Source organism: Dermochelys coriacea, chromosome 4 (genome assembly GCF_009764565.3).
Source record: "Dermochelys coriacea isolate rDerCor1 chromosome 4, rDerCor1.pri.v4, whole genome shotgun sequence".
In the NCBI taxonomy this organism is placed as follows: Eukaryota; Metazoa; Chordata; order Testudines; family Dermochelyidae; genus Dermochelys; species Dermochelys coriacea.
Genome location: NC_050071.1, coordinates 431764 through 456983, shown reverse-complemented (window position 1 = coordinate 456983; position 25220 = coordinate 431764). Strand labels below are relative to the sequence as shown.

Sequence of the window (25220 nt, the reverse complement as noted above, 5' to 3'; positions counted from 1 at the left end):
ACCAAGTAACCCTTTAGCATCCCTTATAGTTGTTTGCCTAATCTGTTCTAAAAACCTCCAGTAACAGGGATTCCACAACCTCCCTGGAAGATTATTACAGAATTTAATTATCCTCACAGTTATACAGTTTTCCTTATATATATCCTAAATCTCCTTTGCTGCAGATTAAACCCATTACTTCTTTTTCTGTCTTCAGGGGACATGGAGAACAGTTGATCACTGTCCTCTTTATAACATAGAATAATAGAATATCAGGGTTGGAAGAGACCTCAGGAAGTGAGCTAGTCCAATCCCCTGCTCAAAGCAGGACCCATCCCCAACTAAATCATCCCAGCCAGGGCTTTGTCAAGCCGGGCCTTAAAACCCTCTAAGGATGGAGCGTCCACCACCTCCCTCAGTAACCCATTCCAGTGCTTCACCACCCTCCTAGTGAAAGAGTGTTTCCTAATATCCAACCTAGACCTCCCCCACTGCAACTTGAGACCACTGCTCCGTGTACTGTCAACATCTTGTTCTTAACGTCTCAGAAGACTCTTAGCAGGTTCCCCCTGGCTCACTCTTGTTTTGTGAAGACTAAACATTCCCAGGTTTTTTTTAACCTTTTCCATAGGTCACACCTTCTAAACCTTTTCTAATGTTGGTTGTTCTCCTCTGGACTCTCTTCAATTTGTCCACATCTTTCCTAAAGAGTGGCACCCAGAGTTGGACTCAGTACTCCAGCTGAGACCTCATCAGTGCTGACTACAGCAGAACAATTACCTCATATGTCTTACATACCCCAGAATGATATTAGCCTTTTTCCCAGTTGCATCACATTGCTGATTCATATTCAATTTGTGATCCACTATAACCGCCCCAGATCCTTTTCAGCAGTACTACCATTTAGCCCGTTATTCTCCATTTTGTGGCTGGGCATTTGATTTGCACTTATCTTTATTAAATTTCATGTTGATATCAAATCAATTCTCCATTTTTTTCAAGGTTCTTTTGAATTCTAATCCTGTCCTTCAAAGTGCTTGTAATCCCTCACCTCTTGGTCTCATTTTTCAACTTTTATAAGCTTTCTCTCCACATCATTATTCAAGTCATTAATGAAAATATTGAATAGTGCCAGACCCAAGACTGAGCCTTGTGGGGTCCCACTAGATACACCCTTGCATTTTGACAGTAAACAATTGATAACTACTCTTTGAGTACAGCCTTTCAACCAGTTGCACACCCACTATATTGTAATTTCATGTAGACCAACTTTCCCTAGTTTGCCAATGAGGTTGTCATGTGGGACTGTAACAAAAGCTATACTCAAAAAGAAAAGGAGTACTTGTGGCACCTTAGAGACTAACAAATTTATTTGAGCATAAGCTTTCGTGAGCTACAGCTCACTTCATCGGATGCATTCGGTGGAAAATACAGTGGGGAGATTTATATACACACACAGAGAACATGAAACAATGGGTTTTATCATATACACTGTAAGGAGACTGATAACTTAAGATGAGCCATCACCAGCAGCGGGGGGGGGGGAGGGAAGGAGGAAAACCTTTCATGGTGACAAGCAAGGTAGGCCATTTCCAGCAGTTACCAAGAACATCTGAGGAACAGTGGGGGGTGGGGTGGGGGGGGAGAAATAACATGGGGAAATAGTTTTACTTTGTGTAATGAATCACTCATCCATTCCCCGTCTCTATTCAAGCCTAAGCTAATTGTATCCAGTTTGCAAATTAATTCCAATTCAGCAGTCTCTCGTTCGAGTCTGTTTTTGAAGTTTTTTTGTTGAAGGATAGCCACCCTCAGGTCTGTAATCGAGTGACTGGAGAGATTGAAGTGTTCTCCAACAAGTTTTTGAATGTTATAATTCTTGACGTCTGATTTGTGTCCATTTATTCTTTTACGTAGAGACTGTCCAGTTTGACAGAACTGAACGAGCCAGAAGAGTACCCAGAAGTCACCTACTACAGGAGAGGCCGAACAAAGAAAATAACAGAAGGCCACTAGCCATCACCTTCAGCCCCCAACTAAAACCTCTCCAACGCATCATCAAGGATCTACAACCTATCCTGAAGGACGACCCATCACTCTCACAGATCTTGGGAGACAGGCCAGTCCTTGCTTACAGACAGCCCCCCAACATGAAGCAAATACTTACCAGCAACTACACACCACACAACAGAACCACTAACACAGGAACCTATCCTTGCAACAAAGCCCGTTGCCAACTCTGTCCACATATCTATTCAGGGGACACCATCATAGGGCCTAATCACATCAGCCACACTATCAGAGGCTCGTTCACCTGCGCATCTACCAATGTGATCTATGCCATCATGTGCCAGCAATGCCCCTCTGCCATGTACATTGGTCAAACTGGACAGTCTCTACGTAAAAGAATAAATGGACACAAATCAGATGTCAAGAATTATAACATTCAAAAACCAGTCGGAGAACACTTCAATCTCTCTGGTCACTTGATTAAGATCTAAGAGTGGCTATTCTTCAACAAAAAACCTTCAAAACCAGACTCCAATGAGAGACTGCTGAATTGGAATTAATTTGCAAACTGGATACAATTAACTTAGGCTGGAATAGAGACTGGGAGTGGATGGGTCGTTACACAAAGTAAAACTATTTCCCCATGTTATTTCCCCCACACACACACACCCCCACTGTTCCTCAGACGTTCTTGTAAACTGCTGGAAATGGCCCACCTTGATTATCATTACAAAAGTTTTTCTTCCTCCCCGCCCCCCCCCACTGGTAATAGCTCATCTTAAGCGATCACTCTCCTTACAGTGTGTTTGATAACACCCATTATTTCATGTTCTCTGTGTACATAAATCATCTCCCCACTGTATTTTCCCCAAATGCATCCGATGAAGTGAGCTGTTGCTCACAAAAGCTTATGCTCAAAGAAATTTGTTAGTCTCTAAGGTGCCACAAGTACTCCTTTTCTTTTTGCGAATACAGACTAACACAGCTGCTACTCTGAAACCTGTCTTTATGGAGGATCGCTCATGGAAGATATCATTGAAAAGGTTACGATTTGTTGAATGTGATTATCCAGTTTGTGTGACTGTATCATTTCTGTATCTGAAGTTAGAAATATTGACCATGTATCTGTATTTCCAATGGGTTTCTTTGTGTATCACCCACAACTAGACCTGCAGGTACAACAGTGACAAGCCAGACAGGCTGATGGCCCATAGCAAAGACAATGGATTGTGAAAGAGCTTCGTCTTCCTGTGGATGCTCCAGACAGCTTGAGAGTAACGGCTGCCACAGCCCTGCAGAGACCTGGGTCCGAGTCATCTGGTACTGGACGCTCCCCTGCTTTCGAATGTCAGTGTTTTTCCACTGGAAGACAAAAGGTTCCCATCATACACAAGAGCTATATAAGGCACGGGAGTGACATCCTCGTAGTTTTCCTCTGCCTCCCCACCCAAGGAGACACTGAAAAGCACCTGGAAGCAAGAACTGAACTGCGGGGAGAAGGGTTGAGCCCAGGCTGGAAGGGCATCTAGCTTGTGAGCAATAATACCTGAAATCTCAGGCTGCGGACAGACAGGCTTTCAAAACTTTCTGTAATCTGCCTGTGACAGTATTTAGGTTGATCAGGTGTTTTGAGATACTAGGGAATTAGATTCAATATCTTTTCTCTGTCATGATTCTGAAGTGAACATTTTGATATTTTTTCTGATAAGTGCCTGTATAAAAAAAGGAAGTAGAAAGCTAATCAGAAAAGAAATGAATTGCAATTAATGCATCTGGATTCTAAATGTCTGTGGATTAATCCCCCAACCCTGTGGAGTAGGTTCAAGAAATGTGGTTATGGATTTCACATTCTTAGTCCAGGGCTTTGTAGAGGATACATGTATCATAAAGGAGAACTCCAGACCCATGACAGTGGAAATGTGTAACTCTACGAGTAACAATCGGCAGCTCAGTCATCTAGATAACCCGTCTAGATCTAGGCATGCCTAGTACCTGTAGGGAATAAACAGCCGAGCCTTCCTAGACTCTATAATTTAAAAGAAACATGTCAAGGAACTTTCCTGAATTTCCTATCTCACCCCATGAAGGCCCTTTTTCGCATTCTTCTCCTCTGCAGATGAATGATTCTGAGAAACTCAGACCCATGTTATTCCTCCTCATGCAAAGCAAGAAAGTCACAATTAAACCATCATCCCAACTAAGCCTAGGTCCGGACATTACATTTCATACCTAGTGGAGACCATTATTGCTCCTGATTGTATCCACTTTATTAAATAATTTACTGTCAAGTATAAATGAAAAGTCACAGAGATAATAAGGTTGTAGCTGCATGGCAGCAAAAGTCTCTTCTCTTTTCTATCGGTGCTCATACCATGTTCCTCCCCACAGTATCTGAGCTCCTTTCAGTAGTGTGATAAACAACCTTCTGTCCTATGTTTTTTGTTCTTTCGTCCTTTCTGGGGGAGAAGTGTGTGCAGTAGAAGAGTTCTTCTATGGTAGCTTTTGTTTGTTGCGATAAGGGAACATGTTGATATGTATTTATACTAGAGAAAGCAAAGTCAAAGCACTTGGAGGAAATGATGGTCAGGTTGGCGACGATCCTTAGTTCCTGGGAGAGTTCATTCCACCATGTAAGACCAGCCACAAAGACAGTTCTTTCTCCCGCACAATTAAACATTACAGTTATTGTGGCCTGTTTCATGGTGCTTGAGTTGCAATGAAAGTTGCTATCTTTGGTCTTCATCACAGAGCTTTAGGGAGTTTTTATATAACCTCGGCTGAGGCCATGGAGCACCTTGAAGACAAGGACAAAGATCTTGAACGTAATTTGACATTCGGTGGGCAGGACATGCAGGGAGTGGAGGACAGGTGTGATATGCTCACAGGAGCTTGTGTTGCAGAGGAGATGCACTGCAGCGTTCTGCACTAGCTGAAGGTCCCTCGGCACTGATGGTTTCATGGCCAGGCAGATCACATTGCTGCAGCCCCGCTGAGGGGTGACAAAGCTGTAAGTAACTGAGGACAGTATTTGTCTGCCAGGAAGAAACAGCATCTCCTTGCCAAGGGGAGATGATAGAGACCATTAGTTGTGGATGCTGCTATGTCGGAGCTTAGTGTTAGCAAGTGCTCCTCGACTATGGCCTGAACTGACAAATTGTGTTGATGGAGGAGTTGATCAGAGGACATTCAGAGCTTGTTGAAAAATCATAAACAAATCCCATCACAATGTGGGAATCTTATCTCAGCCTCTTACCCTACACTACTCTGTTCCAGGAATGTGATCTATTCTCTGCTTCAAAACCATTGCATATCCCCCTTAAACAGCCACTCCAGCCTGGCCTGATGCTCTAAGGTTCATGGGAAATGGCAAAGATGATATTCACTTGGCGAATCCCTAGTCAGGGCACTTTTAGGATTTCTTACCTGTGTGAATTTTCATCCCGATGTGCAGAAAGAATAGCAAATATGTCAGGCAACCAGATTGACTTAACAGGAAGGCCAAAGCACTATTGGAGTTGCAACTAGCAAGGGATGTGAAGGGTAACAAGAAGGGCTTCTACAGGTATGTTAGCAACAAGAAGATCAGAGAAAGTATGGGACCCTTACAGAATGGGGAGGCAACCTAGTGACAGATAATGTGGAAAAAGCTAAAGCACTCAATGCTTTTTTTGCCTCGGTCTTCACAGACAAGGTCAGCTCCCAGACTACTGCACTGGGCAACTCAGTATGGGGAGGAGGTGAGCAGCCCTCAGTGGTGAAAGAACAGGTTAAGGACTATTTAGAAAAACTGGACATGCACAAGTCCATGGGGCCAGATGCAATGCATCCGAGAGTGCTAAAGGAGTTGGCTGATGTGATTGCAGAGCCATTGGCCATTATCTTTGAAAACTTGTGGTGATCGGGGGAGGTCCTGGACGATTGGAAAAAGGCAAATATAGTGCCCATCTTTTTAAAAGGGAAGAAGGAGAATACAGGGAACTACAGACTAGTCAGCCTCACCTCAGTCCCTGGAAAAATCATGAAGCAGGTCCTCAAGGATTCCATTTTGAAGCACTTGGAGGAGAGGAAGGTGATCAGGAACAGTCAACATGGATTCACCAAGAGCAAATCATGCCTGACCAACCTGATTGCTTTCTAGGATGAGATAACTGGCTCTGTGAATATGGGGAAAGCGTTGAACATGATATACCTTTACTTTCGCAAAGCTTTTGATACGGTCTGCCACTGTATTCTTGCCAACAATATAAGAAGTATGGGTTCGATGAATGGACTATAAGGTGGATAGAAAGCTGGCTAGATTATCAGGCTCAACTGCTAGTGATCAATGGCTCCATGCCTAGTTGGCAGCCGGTATCAAGCGGAGTGCCCCAGGGGTTGGTCCTGGGGCTGATTTTGTTCAACATTTTCATTAATGATCTGTCTGGATGCTGAGTTGCATTGCACCCTCAGCAAGTTTGTGGATGACACTGAACTGGGGGGAGAGGTAGATACGCTGGAGGGTAGGGATCGGGTCCAGAGTGACCTAGGCACATTGGAGGATTGGGCTGAAAGAAATCTGATGACCTTCAACAAGGAAAAGTGCAGAGTCCTGCACTTAGGATGGAAGAATCCCATGCTACAGACTGGGGACCGACTGGCTAAGCAGCAGTTCTGCAGAAAACGACCTGGGGATTACAGTGGACGAGAAGCTGAATAGGAGTCAACAGTGTGCCCTTCTTGCCAAGAAGGCCAACAGCATATTGGGCTGAAGTAATAGGAGCATTGCCAGCAGATGGAGGGAAATTATTATTCTCCTCTATTCAGCACTGGTGAGACCACATCTGAAGTATTGTGCTCAGTTTTTGGGGATGCCACTACAGAAAGGATGTGGGTAAATTGGAAAGAGTCCATCGGATGCCAATGAAAATGACTCGGGGGCTGGGGCACATGACTTATGAAGAGAGGCTGAGGGAACTGGGGTTATTTAGTCTGCAGAAGAGAAGAGTGAGGGGGGATTTGATAGCAGCCTTCAACTACCTGAAGGAGGGGTCCAAGAGGATGGAGTTTGGTTGTTCTCAGTGGTGGCAGATGACAGAACAAGGAGCAATGGTCTCAAGTTTCAGTGGTGGGAGGTCTAGGTTGTATATTAGGAAACACTGTTTCATGAAAAGGGTGGTGAAGCACTGGAATGGGTTACCTAAGGAGGTGGTGGAATCTCCATCCTTAGAGGTTTTTAAGGCCCAGCTTGACAAAGCCCTGACTGGGATGATTTAGTTGGTGTTGGTCCTGCTTTGAACAGGGGGTCGGACTAGATGACCCCCTGAGGTCTCTTGATGATATTCTATGATTCTGATGTTTAATCAGATCTGAGCTATAATGGAATTTTTTACCACACTTCAGGGAGGCATTTATTCGGTTTCTCTCCTGTGTGTATTCTCTGATGTGGAATAAGGTCTGAGCTCTTATTGAAGCTTTTCCAACTATTACAACATTTGAAGGTCTTCTCTCCAGTGTCACCCTCCAATGCCTATTAAAGCTGTCACTGTAGCTTTTCCCAGACTCAGGGCATTTATAAAGTTTCTCTGCAATGTGTTTTCTCTTATGTGTGAGAAGGTTTGAATTGTATTGGAAGCTTTCTCCACAGGTTGTTCTCCCATGTGGATTCTCTGATGTACAACAAGCTGTGAGTGCTGAGCAAAGCTGGTCCCATACTGGGGGTATTTGTAGGGCTTCCATCCTATGTGGAATCTTTGATGGTCAATGAGGGTAGTGCTTCGAGAAAGCATTTCCCATAGGCAGGGCATCCAGACGGTCTCCCTCCAGTATGCTGTCGCTGATGTGAAATAAGGTGGGAGCTCCGACTGAAGCTTTCCCTGCACTCAGCACATCGATAGCGTTTTTCTCCCATGTGAATTGTCTGCTGTGTGGAGTAACATGGCCTGAACTCCCAGCAAAGCTTTTCCCACAGTCACCAATCATACTGGATCTGTCTCCAGTGGTGATTCTCTGCTGAGCAGTTTCTTTGGTTTTTCCAACGCCTCTGCTCCGGTGAGTGGATCCACCCTGTCTCTGCCCTGGCTGTTTCCCTGTTGCCCGGTGCTGTGGCCTGAGTCTTCCAAGTTCTTCCCATCCCTGGTCTCCAGCAAACGTTCCCTTTGGCTCTTCCAAAACTGTCCTGTGTGGTTCCACTTCCTCAGGTCTCCCAGTGACAGAGTGATTTCATATAGCTGCCTTCACTTCCCCTCGAGGTCATGGTTTTGCTTTCTGCTTTGTTGTTGTTTGTTTGTTTGTTTATCAGTGTAGCCCCCAAGGAGATAACCTGGGGCTGTGCCTGCTGGCAGCTCTGGGAGGGGCACTGACCCTAACTGGGAAGTGGAGCCAAGGCAGACTCAGAGAGGCCCTTCCCAGGGAGCTCAGGAAATGGGAAAAGCCATTTTTTGAGTCAGCCTGGAGCCAGGCAGGGCAAGTGCAGCCTGGCTGTGTGGGGAGCTGGGGAGTCCCAGGCCTGCATGCAGAGTTCCCCCAAGAACTGGCCTCCAGGGACCTGACAGCAAGATCCCTCCACTGGGCTTTTCCCTCTCCACTGATGACTCCCAGTTTGTAGAGTTTTGCTGGGAAACGTCCCCAGCCAGGCTGAGTTTGCCCCCAGCTCCCTAGGGGAGACCAGTCACTACATGGCCAGCTCTGCTCTGGCTGCTAGTCCAGGGCTGGCCTGCGGGGAGTGTGTCTGGACGCTGGGCTAGGAGACAACAGTTTGGAGTTTAGTCCAGTTCTGTAATCGGCATCTTGAGCCCTGTGTGGTGAGGGGAAATCCTGGGCCTGATGCCGCCTGATTCCTGCCTGAAGAGGCTCCCTGCCAGCAGAGATCAGCCCCTCTGCCGTGACCGAGGGGTCCAGAGTCATCTCTGAACCTGAGGATCATTCATGGAGTTTGTGAGTGCACCATCTTTTAGTCAATCAGTCTGGGAATTTGTTTTGGGGACCCCCTACTCCCTGAACTGTGTCCTCAGGCAGGCCAGGGAGTACGGGTTTGGGGACTTTATCACCAGCTGCATATTAAACCTGTGGAGGGACTTACCACCTCCTCCCACTTGTGAGTCTTTTGGGCTATACTGAACCCAGTCAGCCACCCTGCTAAACCACTGCAAGGAAGATATCGTGGTCATAGGTCATCAAGGGCCCCAAGAAAGTACAGGTACCAACGGGACATTTGCAACATCAGGTCTCGTGACTGGGGAAAGTCACGGGAATTGTAAGCATGGGCACTAAGAACAGTGTTTTACCCTGTTATGTTATATTTGTCTCCTGTTTAATATAATTACTGTGTTGAGTATATTCTATGTATTTGTGTGATTACGTGGGAGTCTCCAACTTTCTGGCAAGTAAGTGGGGGTTACCTTGTGGTTGGAATTTTCCTCCCAAGCTGCCCTGGGGACTCTGCCAGGAAGGAGTGAGGGTGGTGGAGGCACCGCCAAATAAATTCATAGGGAAACATAAAGAAGATATACCCTGCTGGGTGGGTGGCGGGATCCAGAAGAACCCAAACCTGTCCATCAAAACCTGTTCGCAGATTAGCATTAAAGAAGGTAACCGGATGGAGATGGGCGTGACACTAATACAAGAAACAATAGATGAAGAGAGACAGAGGAGCACAAGGAAGCAATGAGCCAACACTGGTCAGCACTGTGATAACAGGACACCAGCAACCTCACCAGGGTCAGGTTTTTTGCAGACATCTTGGAGGGATTTGAAGGAGGCTAATAAGGTAGCCGTGTGGGTGTTGATAGGGGGCTTCTGCCAAGTGTTCGGGGCAGCATGGGGGGTGGGAGTTACAGCTGTGGGGGTGAGCTGAGAATTCTGAAAGACTCAGCAAGATTTCAACAGAGCCTCGATGTGAGAACCTACAGAGAGGTCCGAGACCGAAATGACACCCAAGTTATGGGCCTGAGTGACAGGCAAGAGGCTGGTGGTGTCCACAGTCATTGAGAAAGGAGGTAGCAGGGAGAACTGGGGGCGGGAGGTGGGGTAGATGAGGAGCTCTGCTTTAGCCACATTTAACTTGAGCTAATGGTGAGCCATCTACAAGGAGACAGGGACATAGGCCAAGATTTTCATCTGGAGAGAAGGAGACAGGTCACTAGCAGAGGTAGATCTTTGAGTCATCAGCACAGTCGTGGAGCATATCAAGGGCCTCTTCCTTTTCAAAGAAATTCGGGTCACTGCTGGGAGAGAGCTGGGCAATGCCTGGGCAAGGGGAGCAGCCCAGGGTATGATTGTTTTTAAGAGCTACTGGGACTAAGGGAATGTCTCCACCATCGACCTAGGTGTCTTCAGTGGGGGTTAGGTCAGCCTGACTGTCACACAGGCCATGAATACTTCAGAAGCTTAGGTTGATCTAAATTTTAGGTGTAGACGAGGCCTCAGAGCAGGTGACTTTCCCCAACTCTGCAGAGAAGCAAAGTGAAAAGGCTGCACCTGGAGCTAAAGGAAGGGCCCAGGTGTGAGGAGACAAGTCTTAATGTGGCTGCTGCAGACACACAAAGAGAGTGAAGCTGGAGCTGAGAATTGCCTGGTATCTTGGGGCCTTGCTCCTACCCATACGGACTCTGTCTCAAGCATCCCTTTGCCACACTAACAAACAAACCTTCTCCTGCTGGATTCCAGGGGATGAATAAATGGTCCCTTATTATAAAAGGCTGCTTTGCAAAATACTGACTGGGTTCCTAAGAAAGTGGGTCCAGAACCTCAAAGGGATTTAGGTGCCTCATTCCCATTGAAATGAACAGGAGCTGGGAGCTGAAACATAACTGAGGATCTGGGTAGTAAAGTCTGTGAAGGAAGGTAAATAAAGGTGGATTTGCTGTAGGTGTAAACGGTGGGAAACAGGAGGTGCTGGAGGCCAAAGGCCCAGCCCCAGAGTCATTCAGGCTGCATGGCCTGCCATTGTGGGTCAGTGTGGACCCTTGGGACCTGGCACACTGATGGGTCACTCCCAGGAGCCTGGTTAAAGGCGGAGCAGAGCACAGAGCCTGTCAATCTGTGACAGATGAGCAGGTCAGCCCCCTCATCCTTCCAGCCCCCCGTTCATGTTCCTCTTCCTCTTCCCCTTCCCCCACCTGCCATCAGAACCTCAAGTGCCCTGCGCTGGGGGAGCCCCTGGAGAGCTGTAGCTTGTTCCCTGTCTGGGGAAGCCATGGGGGGGGGTGCAGAGCTGTTCACTGCTGGACCCACACAGCGTCAGCTGCATGACTTCCCCTCCCCCGATGTGTGGGGGAGGGGGAGTGTATGGAAACCTACATGGGGAGATTAACTGCCGACTGAGATGTTCCCACAGCTTCCCTGCCAGTAAATCACCCGGTTCACGGGTTCCTCTCACTGGCCTCAGACAGCTCCCCTTCTCCCCATCTCACAGTCCATGGACCTCTGTGTCCCAGTGCCCCCTCCCATGGTGCTGAGCCTGCCTCCCTCGGGCCTTGTCTTTACCAGGAGAAGAGATATTTTCTTGCCATGTGTTACACCAGACACAGTGACTCACAGGAGCTAACGTCTGAGTGAAGATGAGGTAGGTGTCAGTTTAACATGAGTTAGCAAGTCAAGTTAAAGGCAAGGCTCCCCACTAGGCTGTCCCTTGACCTGTTAACGTGGGTGGAGATGACATATGGCTTTGTCTTCACTAGGATTTTAGCCCATATTCCCTGACACACTGTGAGAAACCCTACACTAGCACACTGGCTATGCTGAGTCAGGCTGAGAGCACCAGAAAATAAAAGAAGTCAGCTGTGCGATAGCGATTGGCTTCCCTCTGGGTAGAATAATGAATTACTCTCATGGACCAATTTCCCACTAAATCGTCCTAAACTCCCCAAGGCAAATCCCACAGGGCTGTAGCCTCCTTGTAGACTGAGCACCAGCCATATCGATCTGCAGCTCAGTCCTGCAGATGATTTCACAGGAAGTTCAGTCTATGTTCTTTGCTGGCGAGCTTAGCAGACCACTGAAGTCTTTAGCCGCTCTGTGTAGTGCCATTCCTTTGTAAACATGTTTTGGGAGTCATTGGGCCTCTAACCTCATAGATCCATATTAGAAAACGGCCGAAACCAAACCAGTGCTGGCGGAAGAGATTGCTGGGGTCAGCGCCAAATAGTCTCACTGCTGACCTTGATAGCCACTTAGTATGGAGCAGGTGATGAATGCAGGTTGCCCCCTTTGCACTATTTAGCGTCATATTTAAATAAATAAATAAATAAATACAAATCAAAGTGGCCAATGTACGGTTAGAATGAACAAATGGTCACTATCAGAAGGGTAGCCGTTTTAGTCTAGATCTGTAAAAGCGGTGAAGAGTCCTGTGTCACTTTATCGACTAACGGACGTATTGGAGCATAAGCTTTCGTGGGTGAATACCCCCTTCGTCGGATGCATGGAGTGGAAATTTCCAGAGGCAGGTATAAATCTGGAAGCAAGAATCAGGCTAGGGATAACGAGGCTGTATTTGTGCAAGTTTCTTCATGAGGTTGATGGATTTCCACTCCATACGGCTAAATGTAGTGCCTTGCATGGTGTCAAGTATCATAGTTTAGCTGGCTTAGACTTGCCTGAGGGCTTCAGTGCTAGGTGATGGGGCTCAGATTACAGGATTCCTGCCTAGGACTGAAGCCTTTGGGCTTCAACCCCCAGACCCAGAGCAGTGGGGCTCAGGCAAGCTTGGACTTTGGTCCTCCTTCCTGGGGAAATGTAGTAATTTTTGTTGTCAGAAAGGGGTCATGGTGCAATGAAGCTGGAGAACTCCTGTTCTAGATCAAAACATCCCGTCAGCCGCTCACTCACACAGAGCCCCTGGGTTGCCTGAAACTGGCACAGTCATCATCACAGCCACAACAGAGTGAAACTACACCAGGCCACGGCAGCTGCACCAGCCCTCCATCAAGAAGGGAACTCATTACGCAGAGAAGAGGCAGTGCCAGCTCCTGGGAGACCACAGGGGGGTATGGATGAGTCTGGAGTGAGCTCTGGGATCAGGGATATGCACCGGGAGCTCCCCAACCAACACCAAACCCCCCCATCCCCACACCAACTAGTGTAAATCACTGTCTACGCAGCTCAGATGCTATTCATCTCTTAAAGGAAGATTTGAGGGGGATTTTTGACCTTTCAACTCTGGAGAAATAGGGGTACGTAAGGGTACAAGGCCCTGCCCAGAGTGAGCTTTTTGATGCCAGCTCACGCCCTGCGATAGGTCAGGGAATCGGTTCCCTTTTGGGTGAAGGTGCCTGGTTCAGAGTCATCTTTCAGCCCAGCCACCATGAGTAGAGGGGAAGGCTATAAAGTTTGCACTGGCTGCTCCTGTGCTCTCTGCCACTAGGAGAGATGAACATTGGGCACCAAGCTCCCAAATTCCCAAGGGAGGAGCCACCCACATGTCCCCCTTACACTGTGGTATGATAGAGTCTCACACAGGAGGTTAGAGTTAAACCCAGCAAGTGCTGCAAGCTCCATGGGACGGCAGGCGGGCTTGGCCCAGTCTATGGAAGCTGGTAAGGGAGGGGTCTCCAGGCCATCTGTCTCTCACTTGCCTCCCTCACCAGCCTGTGGTGGGTCCAGGCAGCCCCACTACGGGGGAAGGAACAAGGCAGCTCCCCTGCTGTTCTCCTGAGCACACTGGACAACTAGTGACAGGTGCAGCTGCAGCATTACTAACGGGGACAGATACAGTAACATCACAGATTGACTGGATCGGAAGCGAGTATGGACACGCTAACCTGGAGTATCTGCAAGGTTCTTACTGGGTGCCCGTGTGAGTTTTAGTTAAAAGTTGCTTTTGCTGATAAGCAGAAATTATAAGGTTTTTCTGTTGCTAGAGAAATTGTTTTAGCCCATTATGGGTTATGATTGGTTAGATGGAGGGTAAAGTCATGCTTTGAGTAAAACAATTGGCAAAGGTACTATAAGAAGAACTCTCATTTTAACTATATAATGAGGGTGAGAAAACAAGTTCATTGCAACTTAACTCGGGGATACAGCTCAAGACCAGAACTGCTAGAATTTTTAACCCTTGCATGACCAGACTGTGGAGAAGCCAGAGCCCCAGATGACACAATGCTGACTGGCCATTAGGACATGTCTGTCTGCTTTATTGGGAGTGATGAGCATTAGATGCTTGGTGAGTGTATTCTGCTGATCAGCTGTTGATTGCTAATAAATACATCTACATGTTTAAGAATATTCACAGTGTGATAAAGGCTCTTTCACTGGAAAAAGGTCCTGTTAACCCATAGAGGGTCACTGCACCCCGAGGGGGAGGAGAGAGCTGTAAATTATGAGGGCAAAAGAGAAGGTCTTAAGTGGGGTTCCCCAGGGATCTGTTCTGGGTCCAGTGTTTAACATTGTTATTAATGACCTGGATGTGGGTACAATTCTGCAGATGACACAAAGCTGCAAGGTCGGAGGAAGGATGTTGCCCACACTTCGGAGGATAGAGCTAAAATTCAGAGGGATTTGGATAAATTGGAGAACTGGGCAATAGACGACAAAATGAAATTCAACAAAGAACAAAGTGAGGTGCGCCACATAGGGAAGGGAAACCAAATGCACAAATACAGAATGAGGCAAACTGGCTTGTCAGCAGCACTGCTGAGAAGCATCTGGGAATGGTGGTGGGTGGGTGTCTGTTAGTGGAAAGGCTTGAATCATAAAAGATGAAGAGTTCATGTGTACTAAGTGTTTCTTTCAAACTCTGATACTTATGGTAAATAAACCACAAAAGGCTGAAAAAGTTTTGAATCTGTTTATCTATCTCTATGCATTTATGCCTATAATAACTGTATTTGACAAAACTCATATAAAACTTAAAACTGTTGGCTGAAAGTATTATTAATGCTAATAGTTGCATCTATTTGACATTTTTCTAAACACTTTCCTCAAAGTTTCAGATAAATTACAGCTTTCCACAAAAGCTTATGCCCAAATAAATCGGTTAGTCTTTAAGGTGCCAGCAGACTCCTCGTTATCTTTCTTGGAGGTTATTTTTAGGCTATACATTGGTTTGATTTTATTTTTCATTTAATGCATTAAGAATATAAACAATATAGGCCCTGGGTATATTTCACAGCACTGCAGGTGTTCCGTGAGCGGGGCACTTGTGGTGTGAATAATTTTTCTCTTGAGTCTGGACCGTGACTATATCTTGACCAAGAAATTTGGACCTTGACAAAAAAATTAACTACCCCTGCGTTAAGGGCTGCTCTGAAGAGGACGGTGATCAAGTGTTCTCCAGGTGCACTGAGAGTAGGAGAAGGGAGAATTTAGGTTAGACATTAGGAAAATTCTCTAGCTATAAAGGACAGTTCACTGTGGAACAGGTTGTCACAGACTCACAGGCCAGTGCTCTCTTGGCTCCGTCTGGCCCCTGGGAGGAACCGCCCTTTAGAGTATTGATCCTACATAAGGTCACACTATTTGCTTGGGTTTAAGCTGTAGGCTTCTCCTCCACCTCCCAGTATCGCCCATCTGAGCCTCCAGCATGCCTACCTTTCTCAAGCCTGTAGCGATTCTCGGCCAGCGCAGCACGGAAAGGTTTATTGTATGTCTGGAGCACAGCACAAGATGTTCTCAGGGGGTCTGTCCCCACCCAGGTGGGCTTAGACTGCTCTTTGTTCCCAGACCAGAAGTGAATCCTCCTTTCTGCAGCCCATCCTATATCACCTCCAAGGCCCCACCTCCATCTGTCTTCTTTCCCAGGCAAACAGGTCTCCAGATGACTCTCTCTTCAGCTCTTTGTTCTCTCCACTGCCCATAACTGGCTGGCTCCAAGTTTGGATGGGGCCTTCAGGTCAGTCACTAAGTTACAAAGTGTCCAGGCCATGGTCTGGGGTCCAGGCTGCTAGAGTGGGTTACACCTAGTCCTCTACAACAACAGACCCCTCCCCTCCCCTCCCACCTAGGTTAGACATGCAGCACATGGGGGAAACTGAGGCACAGAGTTACATACACAACATTAGGAAAATATCCCACTTTGTCACACAGGTTGCCTAAAGAGGATGCGGAATCCCCGTCGTTGGAGGTTTTTAAGAACAGGTTGGACAAACACCTGTCAGGGATGGTCTAGGTTAACTTGGTGCTGCCTGAGATTGGGGCTGGACTTGATGATCTCTTGAGGGCCCTTCTAGCCCAGCATTTCTATGGCTCTATGAATGGTGAAAAGAACATTAGAGGCACTTATAAACTAAACGCAGACACTTATTCCTGTCCAACAGACATCCTCAGCTGATGATGGCAACAGCCCTACCAGCTGCGAGTAGACCAGGCCATTTACCATGTTATAATCATGAAATTCTACAGGGAAAAAAAGCTGTCCCCACCACAGACACACAAGCAGTTACTGCTCACAGATCTAGCACACCATACAGGGTGTGCAAACAGCACTGCACAGCCAGAGCACTGCGTGCACACATTAATGGGGCAAATACTAAACTCTTACTAAAAGAGTTTTTAATCCATTAAAATTTTGGAAATTATTTTGTGCAAATAAAACATTACAGAAAAGTATTACATCTGAAAAGCAAAAAGTGGTTCAGTGAGCAGAGAGATGAGGCCAGAAATCCCACACGGGGCGCTCCAAGTGCCAGAGAAAAGCTAGGGAGAGCTTAATTGGTTCTTGTAGGGAGACAGAGCAGAGCTCATCCGTCTTCCTCTCTGGGGTCCCCTCAGGTTGTGGCACAGACTCCAACAGGCTCTGTTAAGCTGCAGAAGTTAAACACAGGCAACATCTATTAAAGGGAACCTGCCATAATGTTTTGCAATGACAGTGCACACTGCTGTGGGACGGTTGCCCTAGTGGTTGCAGGGTTCAATGAACAAAACCTCTAACCCCAATGACAAAGCTTGTAGCTCAAGTGTCAGAAACCCATGTTCCTGGAGCCCCAAGTGCTGGGCTCTGTCCCTCCTGCTTCCTCCCTGCAGTTCACTGGAGACTGTTCTCTGAAGCAGCTGGAGTTTATCATTGCAAAAGCTGAACTCAACCCACGCTGTACCAGCAGCCACAGAGAAAGCCCTCTCACTAGAGTCTTTTACACCTAAAGTCAACACAGAGAAAACAAGGGGGATTTGGCTGCAAACCTGTTCCTGCACCCGCAGTGTGAATAAAAGGGAAATAAGAGATCCAGAACTCCCCTGTTCTGCTCCTTGGGGCTTGAGGGGATGGGCCAGGGAGACTCAGGGTCCAATAATTTGGACTAGGTCTCTCTCTCCAGAGGCCTCAGTGAGAGCAATGAACCCCTAGGCTAGAGCCCCCCTCACTTACCCTTGGCAGATAGGTCAGAGCCACTAGATCCTTGGTCATTTGCTGTGCAGAAGAGGAGGAGAAGAGAGAGGATATTAGCGTCTCTCACAGGGCTGGGTTTCAGCGTAGTTAGTAGATACGGGGACTCCTACCCAAAGGGAACAGTCATCACCTCACTTTTCCCTAGCAGTGAGCTGGTTGGTTCACAGACCAGTCTACAGGGCAGCTGCCCAGGATTTCCATTATTCACCTGCGAAAAATGTCACCATTGTAGGGTTGTCAGCACTGCTCTGTGCTCTTCATGCCTTGTCAGAACGGGAGCCCGGACTTCTCAACATTCAACGGCTGGCAAAGCAGGAGATGCTGGGCTAAGGATACTCCTGCCAAACAACCTCAACTCCGCCTCCTTTGGTCTGTGCCCAGAGGGGTCCCTCACGCAGACCACAGATGTCACCCTCACCCCCCTGCCAATGAACAGCATTTCCCGCCTTAATCAATGGCGCTGCACCCAACAGTGTGGACGGTATGAAGAGAAATGCTGATTTGGGGTGGTGCTGGGCACACAGACAAGGGCAAGTTTGGTTTGGCATGGTGCTGGTCTATTCCCTGTTCCTATTCCCAGACCCACTGGGGCAGAGTTCGAGTTGCGTGGGAAGCATCATAATTAAGACCGTACCAAATTCATGGTCTGTTTTGGTCAATTTCAGTCACAGGATGTAAAAAATTGTAATTTTTGTTATTTCAGCTATTTAAATCTGAAATTTTACAGTGTTGTACCTGTAGGGTCCTGACCCAAAGAGGAGCTGGGGAGAGGGAGGGCAGCAAGGTTATTGTCAATGGGTCATGGTATTGCCACCCTTACTTCTGCGCTACTGCTGGTGGGGCACTGCCTTCAGGGCTGAGTGCCTGGCCAGCAGTCACCATTCTCTGGCTATTCAATTCTGAAGGCAGCACAAAAGTAAGGGTGGCAATACTGTAATCCCCTCCAATAACCTTGCAAACCCCCTCCTCCCCCCACAACCCTCTTTTGGGTCAGGACCCCCAGTTTGAGAAACGCTGGTCTCCCCTGTGAAATCTGTATAGATTTCATGGTCCGTGATGCGTTTTTTATGGCTGTGAATTTGGCCATACCACCTCTGCATATCCTGGTTTGACAACCTTTGACTTCTGGGAATTAAACACTCCCATTCTGAAAGGACACAGGGAGCCCAGGGCAGGGCTGAGCACTTGCAACCTTAACCCATTAACAAAGTTCTTGCATGTGCTTTTCAGTTGTTCTAGAGTAACGAGGAGGAAGGAGGGAGGCATGACAGAGGGCTAACTGTAGGAGGAAGGGTGGTGCTCTGTGGAGGTTTTGTTGGCACTTCTCAAACCTCCTCTGTTACCTGCTGGAGGCACCCACGAGAGGGTAAAGAGAGCTGGATGACTACACCCTAGCAGGGCCCGGCAGATCTGTGCACTTTATACTGGCTCTTCATACCAGACATTAGAGGCCTCAGATGCAGTCAATAATTTATGTAAATATTTCCCATAGTTTTAGTCTTGGTCCTGTTCGTAAAGCTAATTACAGGACACAACTGAGGAGGGGATTTGAACTTCTTGTCATCGCGGTGACAGTGGTGCTGATCTGAAGTCAGTGGAAAGACTCCCATTGGCTTCAAAGGCTTTGGATCAGGCCCAGATTTCACAAGCACCAAAACCAACTTTCAGGTAAGTCAAAAGAAGTGTAACATTAAAAGCAGGTCAGACACCTTCAGGGTCACACTCAGCCATACACAGCACAGCTCTAGGGGGATAATAATTCAGCCCAAAACCACCGTATACATTCCTGACTATCGCCTTGTCTACACTACTAAAATTGGGACCCAGGCCCGCAAGCCATGCAATTCCACCAGAGAGAGCAGTGGTGGAGCAATTGAGGAGATGGGGTTCAGGTGTTTTTAACCTTGTACATCTAGACTTCCTCGAAGCAATCTTATAGAACATGTGCCTACAGCCACTCTACACTACTGAAGACCTCTGCTGGGAAAACAACACAGCAGGGCACAGATTATCCAACAAGTTCTTGGAACGTGTTGGAGACAATTTTTCTTTCAGAATGTGGAGAAAGCTGTTAGGGGAGAGGCTGTTCTAGATTTGGTTTGACAAATAGGGAGGAACTGGTTGAGAATTTGAAAGTGGAAGGCAGCTTGGGTGAAAGTGATCATGAAATGACAGAATTCATGATTCTAAAGAATGGTAGGAAGGAAAACACCACAACAAAATAATGGATTTCAAGAAGGCAGACTTTAGCAACTCCCTGAGTTTACTAAGTTAAGATCCCATGGGAAGCAAGTCTAAGGGGAAAAACAGTTCAGGAGAGTTGGAAAGTTCTCAAGGAGACCTTATCAAGAGCACAAGTGCAAATTATCCCACTGCACAGAAAAGAAATGAAGGATGGCAAGAGACCACGCTGGCTTAACCAGGAGATCTTCAATGATCTAAAAGTCAAAAGAGAGTCCTACACAAAGTGGAAACTAGATCAAACTACAAAGGAAAACTGTAAACAAATAACACAAGTATGTAGGGGCAAAATTAGAAAGGCCAAGGTGCAAAATGAGATCAAACTAGCTAGAGACATAAAGGGTAACAAGAAAACATTCTACAAATACATTAGAAGCTAGAGGAAGACCAAGGACAGGTAGGCCCATTAGTCAATGAGGAAGAAAACATAACAGAACATGTGAAAATGGGAAAAGGGCTTAATGACTTTTTTGTTTCAGTTTTTACCCGAATGTTTCATAGCGATTGGATGTCTAACATAGTGAACACCAGTGAAATTGAGGTAGAATCTGAGGCTAAAATAGGGAAAGAACAAGTTAAAAATTATTTAGACAATTTAGATGTCTTCAAGTCACCAAGGCCTGATGAAAAGCATCCTAGAATAGTCAAGGAACTGACAGAGGAGATATCTGAGTCAATATCTCTGAAACGTCATGGAAGATGGGAGAGAGGACTGCAAAAGGTGGTTAAGCACCGGAATAAATTGCCTAGAGAGGTTGTGGAATCTCCCTCATTGGAGGGTTTTAAGAGCAGGTTAGTCACGGATGGTTTAGATAATACCTAGTCCTGCCATGAGTGCAGGGAACAGGACAAGGTGTCTTCTCAAGGTCCCTTCCAGTCCTATGATTCTATGGTACTAGAGCAATAGTTGGAGATTTCCCTAAAATCCTCAGTGTAGACAAGGCCTACGAGTGGGAGCGAGGATCTCCTGTCAGTGCCTCCAGGCTAAAATCCACAAGCAAATACTGATGGCTGTTCAGAGATGGCCACTTGAAAAAAGGCGATGGGTCTCTTGTCACTTACCCTGAGCTACAGCATAGCCATCTCCCTTCTTCCCTGCAGAGAGAAAGCAAATTTCAGTGAACGCAGCTCCCAAGGCAGGAACCGACTGCATTTGGTGTCCACAGCTCAGAAATCGGGCCCCTGGCCCAGCACAGCCCCCTGGCGCTCAGTAATGGACTCAAGGTCCCAGGAGCTCATGATGGGCAGGAGAGAGAGACACAATGAGACAGTTTCCAAAGACCTTGGTGCACTGGGTGCTGAGCTCTTTGGAAAACCTAGCCCCATATAAACTGTAACTCGCACCCAGTTTCTGGGTCTGGCCCTCCAGCAGCTCCCATTGGGGGTCATTAGCTCAGTCCCGCAATGGGGCAGTTACACCGTACTGACACAGGCTCCTGTACAGCTGTTGCCCTTAGGCAGTTGTGCAGGGCCCGGCAAGTCCAGAGAATTCCCACATCCCAGGCTCTTTACCTGGGTGTTTCTTTTTCCAGACGACTACTCCGATTATTACACCAATCAGGACAACTGCAGTGATAACTCCAGCCACAATAAAGACTAACAAATTTATTAGAGCATAAGCTTTCGTGAGCTACAGCTCACTTCATCGGATGCATTTGGTGGAAAAAACAGAGGAGAGATTTATATACACACACACAGAGAACATGAAACAATGGGTTTATCATACACACTGTAAGGAGAGTGATCACTTAAGATAAGCCATCACCAGCAGCAGGGGGGGGAAAGGAGGAAAACCTTTCATGGTGACAAGCAGGTAGGCTAATTCCAGCAGTTAACAAGAATATCAGAGGAACAGTGGGGGGTGGGGTGGGAGGGAGAAATACCATGGGGAAATAGTTTTACTTTGTGTAATGACTCATCCATTCCCAGTCTCTATTCAAGCCTAAGTTAATTGTATCCAGTTTGCAAATTAATTCCAATTCAGCAGTCTCTCGTTGGAGTCTGTTTTTGAAGCTTTTTTGTTGAAGTATAGCCACTCTTAGGTCTGTGATCGAGTGACCAGAGAGATTGAAGTGTTCTCCAACTGGTTTTTGAATGTTATAATTCTTGACGTCTGATTTGTGTCCATTCATTCTTTTACGTACTAACACGGCTGCTACTCTGAATCCAGCCACAATGGGGATCAGATTGTTATTTGGTTCTGAAATGGAATGGAAAGAATGATCAATGGGGAAAAATCCCCCTTTCCCCCCACCACTAAAATCCCCCTTTCATCCCACTGCAGGGATCCGTCAGTCAGCTCCCGAAGTTAGGGCTGAGTCCTGCAACCCTCATCCCTTCCAGTGCAGCCACCATGCATTGCACCCCACCATAAGAAGTCCTGGACACAGTCTCTACCACTTCAAGTCATAATAAATATTTAGCACTTAAAGTAGAAGACTTTTATAACATTAACCAATCATAAATGTGGGAGAGCATGGATGTCAGTATCATCCCTAAACGGGAAAGGGGGAAGACTTGCTGAAGATCACACAGTGAGGCAGTGCAAGAGCCAGGAATAGACCCCAGGAATCCTGACTTCCAGACCCTCCTGTTCTAACCCACTAACTCCAACTCCCCTTCCAGAGACAGGACCCAGGAGTCCTGGCTCCCAGACCTCCTGTTCTAACCTATGAGACCCCAATCCCCTGCTAGAGCTAAAGACAGAACCCAGGAGTCCTGGCTCCCAGCCCCTAACCCTCCTTGACCATGCTGACTTTCATGACTAATGGAACACAGTCCATTATGGGAATCTGGTGACAAACTGGAAACTGACCTCAAAGCTCTGGATTTTCCTGCCATGAATGGAGTTACAGACACAATGCATGTTTTTTGAGGGAGCAGGAAGTGAAGAGGGGAGGACAGAAATATTAATACTCTTTTTGGTTTATATAAACCTGTTAAACCCCGCGTTCTGTATACACTTTCAGTTTCATTAATCATCTTCTCCGGTTGTCTGAAAGAGCCACATAATAATACAGCAAAAAGAAAAATATTTCTAAGAGAATAAGGAAATGTGGGTTATGACACAAAAATTGGCAGGGGACGTGGTAGCAGGATTGTGATGTGAAACCATCTGCTGACTAGAGTCCCGGTGCAGGCTTCCCCCTCAGAAATTGTTTGTACTTCCAAATGCTGCATTTTTCCACATCCCATTTAACCAAGCAAAAAGATGGCAGGAAGGCAGCTCCAGCTGTAATAAATTATTCCTAGACTTTCTTGTGCTAGGGGCATAGGAGACTCTGCCCCGTAATGCAGGGCTCTAATTTGCCTACTCGCTCCATTCCAAGGCCATACCCTCTCTTCCAGCATCACTGCGCACAGAAACAAACTGCTCCCAACATTAAACCTCTCTCTCTCTGGCCACGTGAGCAACAATGAAGGGCCGTAGAGCCGTGTTTCTGAGAACCTGCTGAAGCATAGGACTGGAAGGGAAGTCCCGTCCCCTGCACTCATGGCAGGACCATGAGTGCATGAAGTTGAGACCAGGCTGCAAGCTGAAGCAAGACCAATTCTGTCTGGAAATAAGGGGCAGATTTGAGCTTCCCCTGGGATGTGGTAAATTCTCCATCCCTTGGAGATTTTACATCTGGAATGGGCATCTCTTTCTGAAGGATCAGCTCTAGTTTGCTCACAGATGACCAGACTGGATGCTGGGGTCCCTGGGGTGATTCCCCCCTGCCCTGGGCTATGCAGGAGCTCAGATCAGATGATTAGAATGGTCCCTTCAGGCCTTAATGTCCCATTGTTAATCTTCTTCCTTCAGAGACACTGTATTGCTGAGATGTATCCAACAGCCCCCAGAGGCAGCAAACTGGAGAGCAAGACATGAGCCCCAGGCAGCACTGTGGGTCCCAACTCTAGCACAAGAACTTGACTGCAGAGGGACAGGGACAAAGAGGACAGGGCCTCACAGACTCTGAGGAAATTCCAGCTTCAGCCTAGAAATCCAAATGAGAATTTTTCAGGGTTTGAGTTTAATGGATTCCCCCTCTCCCATTCGGAAAATAGACAAACTCCTTACCCCAGGAGACAGAGAGTGGCTCTAACAGGCTTTCATGCTCCACGTGACATGAATAATGGGCTTTGATCTTGGGATCAATCTGCATCGTCACCCAGGTCTGGTAGGTCCCATCCCCATTGGGTAGGATGCCTTCAGAGTAGGTCTCCTGCTGTCTGCTCTCCCCATTTCTCAGCCAGGTCATGGTGATGTCCCGGGGGTAGAACCCACTGACCTTACAGGAGAGGGTGGTGAGGCCATCGTGAGATGACCTGTCGCTCACTCTAGCTGTTGGGTGCACTGGGAAAAAGAAGAAATTGAAATTAGTTGTTTTCAAGCTCTAATCCAAGCAGCCTTTGCTGGAGCTTTGCAGCATGAAATTCTGAGACCCCAGCAGTGGGAGAGGATGAGACTCCATGAGACGGAATCCCTCTGATGAGAGAAAACCACCATGTTAGAGAATTCCTGTGCCCAATTCACAGGATCAGCAACGGTGAACCCCCAATCCAGGTCCCTGACCTGGCCTCTGCTCCCAACCAGTGACACAAGTACCTTGAAAGCCTTCACTAAGCTCCAGATACAGGTGTCAATCATGTGCTAGGTTTGTGCCCATCTCCTCTCAGTCCCTGAAAGAGAGAAGAATCTTGCCCTAGCCAGGGAGCAAAAAATGGGCTGGATAAACTGACCAATTAGAGATGGAAAGGCCCATTATACAAAAAGTGACGGTGCTAAATTGCCCCTCAAACTAGCTAATATTAATTGGATAATTTCTTGTAGGTTGTTACCAAATCTATTTACCCGAATATTATGGATTTCAAAAGGAATTACATTAATGTTGAAAAATCAGTTCCTAGCCCCTTAACTCTGAAATATACATTACACTGTTGTGTTTGGCTTTTTCTTGTTGTCATTTGTAAAGATGGCAAAGGGCAAAATAATGTTCTGCTGAGGTTTGTGAGAGAAATAAGCAACTAGTATGTTGCAAAAAACTGGTTACAAATTTCAAGTAACCTTGAACAGCAAGTGCAAACTGTTTGGGAAGGAAAAGATTACGGTGTATAATTATGCTAACTAATTTAGGAAATTTGTGTCCATGGTAACAGATAAGGTACGTACATAGGTAATAGTGAGTTAACATTTTGAAGCAGACTGCGCTGCAACTGTCCTCTTGAGTCAGAGAGGTGAAGTATTTAACCTTTTCCCTTCCATTAATCTTTAACTAAAAAGCTTTGGTAATAAAGTTGAGTGTGATTATCTGATGTCTTATTGATAAAAGAATCAAAGAATAAGTAAGAGGGTGTTGCAGCAAAGGTAGGTCTTGAGGGGGAAAACTTTAAGGTCAAGGGGAGCCTTCTTCCAGATTAGTATGGGGAAGGCAATTCCACGTGTAGGGGATGGCATGGAAGAAAGCACATAGGTGACTGTGGGAGAAGTTTGGACAAAGGCAACAAGAACAAAGCTACCAACATTGGTGGAACACAGGGGCTGGGGGTAACACAACGAATATGATGGTACAGACAGTGAATGAGGAAGAATTGCATGGTGAATGAAGCTAGTGTCCAGAGAAGTGGTGGCTCTTCCATAATTAAGCAAAGTGCTCTAACATGCACACGCACAGGCAGATTGCCTTGATAACTGCTGTGACACACCAGG

The 25220-nt window shown here is 46.8% G+C and overlaps 1 protein-coding gene across 1 annotated transcript in view; it reads right to left on the bottom strand.

Moving 5' to 3' along the window:
• LOC119854956 (class I histocompatibility antigen, F10 alpha chain-like) overlaps positions 1-25220 on the bottom strand; it is a 404018-nt gene that overhangs the window by 364471 nt on the left and 14327 nt on the right. The window contains 5 exon segments of the mRNA XM_043513219.1: positions 17267-17308; positions 20591-20623; positions 21041-21119; positions 21706-21728; positions 23592-23867. Coding sequence (XP_043369154.1) covers positions 17267-17308; positions 20591-20623; positions 21041-21119; positions 21706-21728; positions 23592-23867 — 453 coding nt within the window.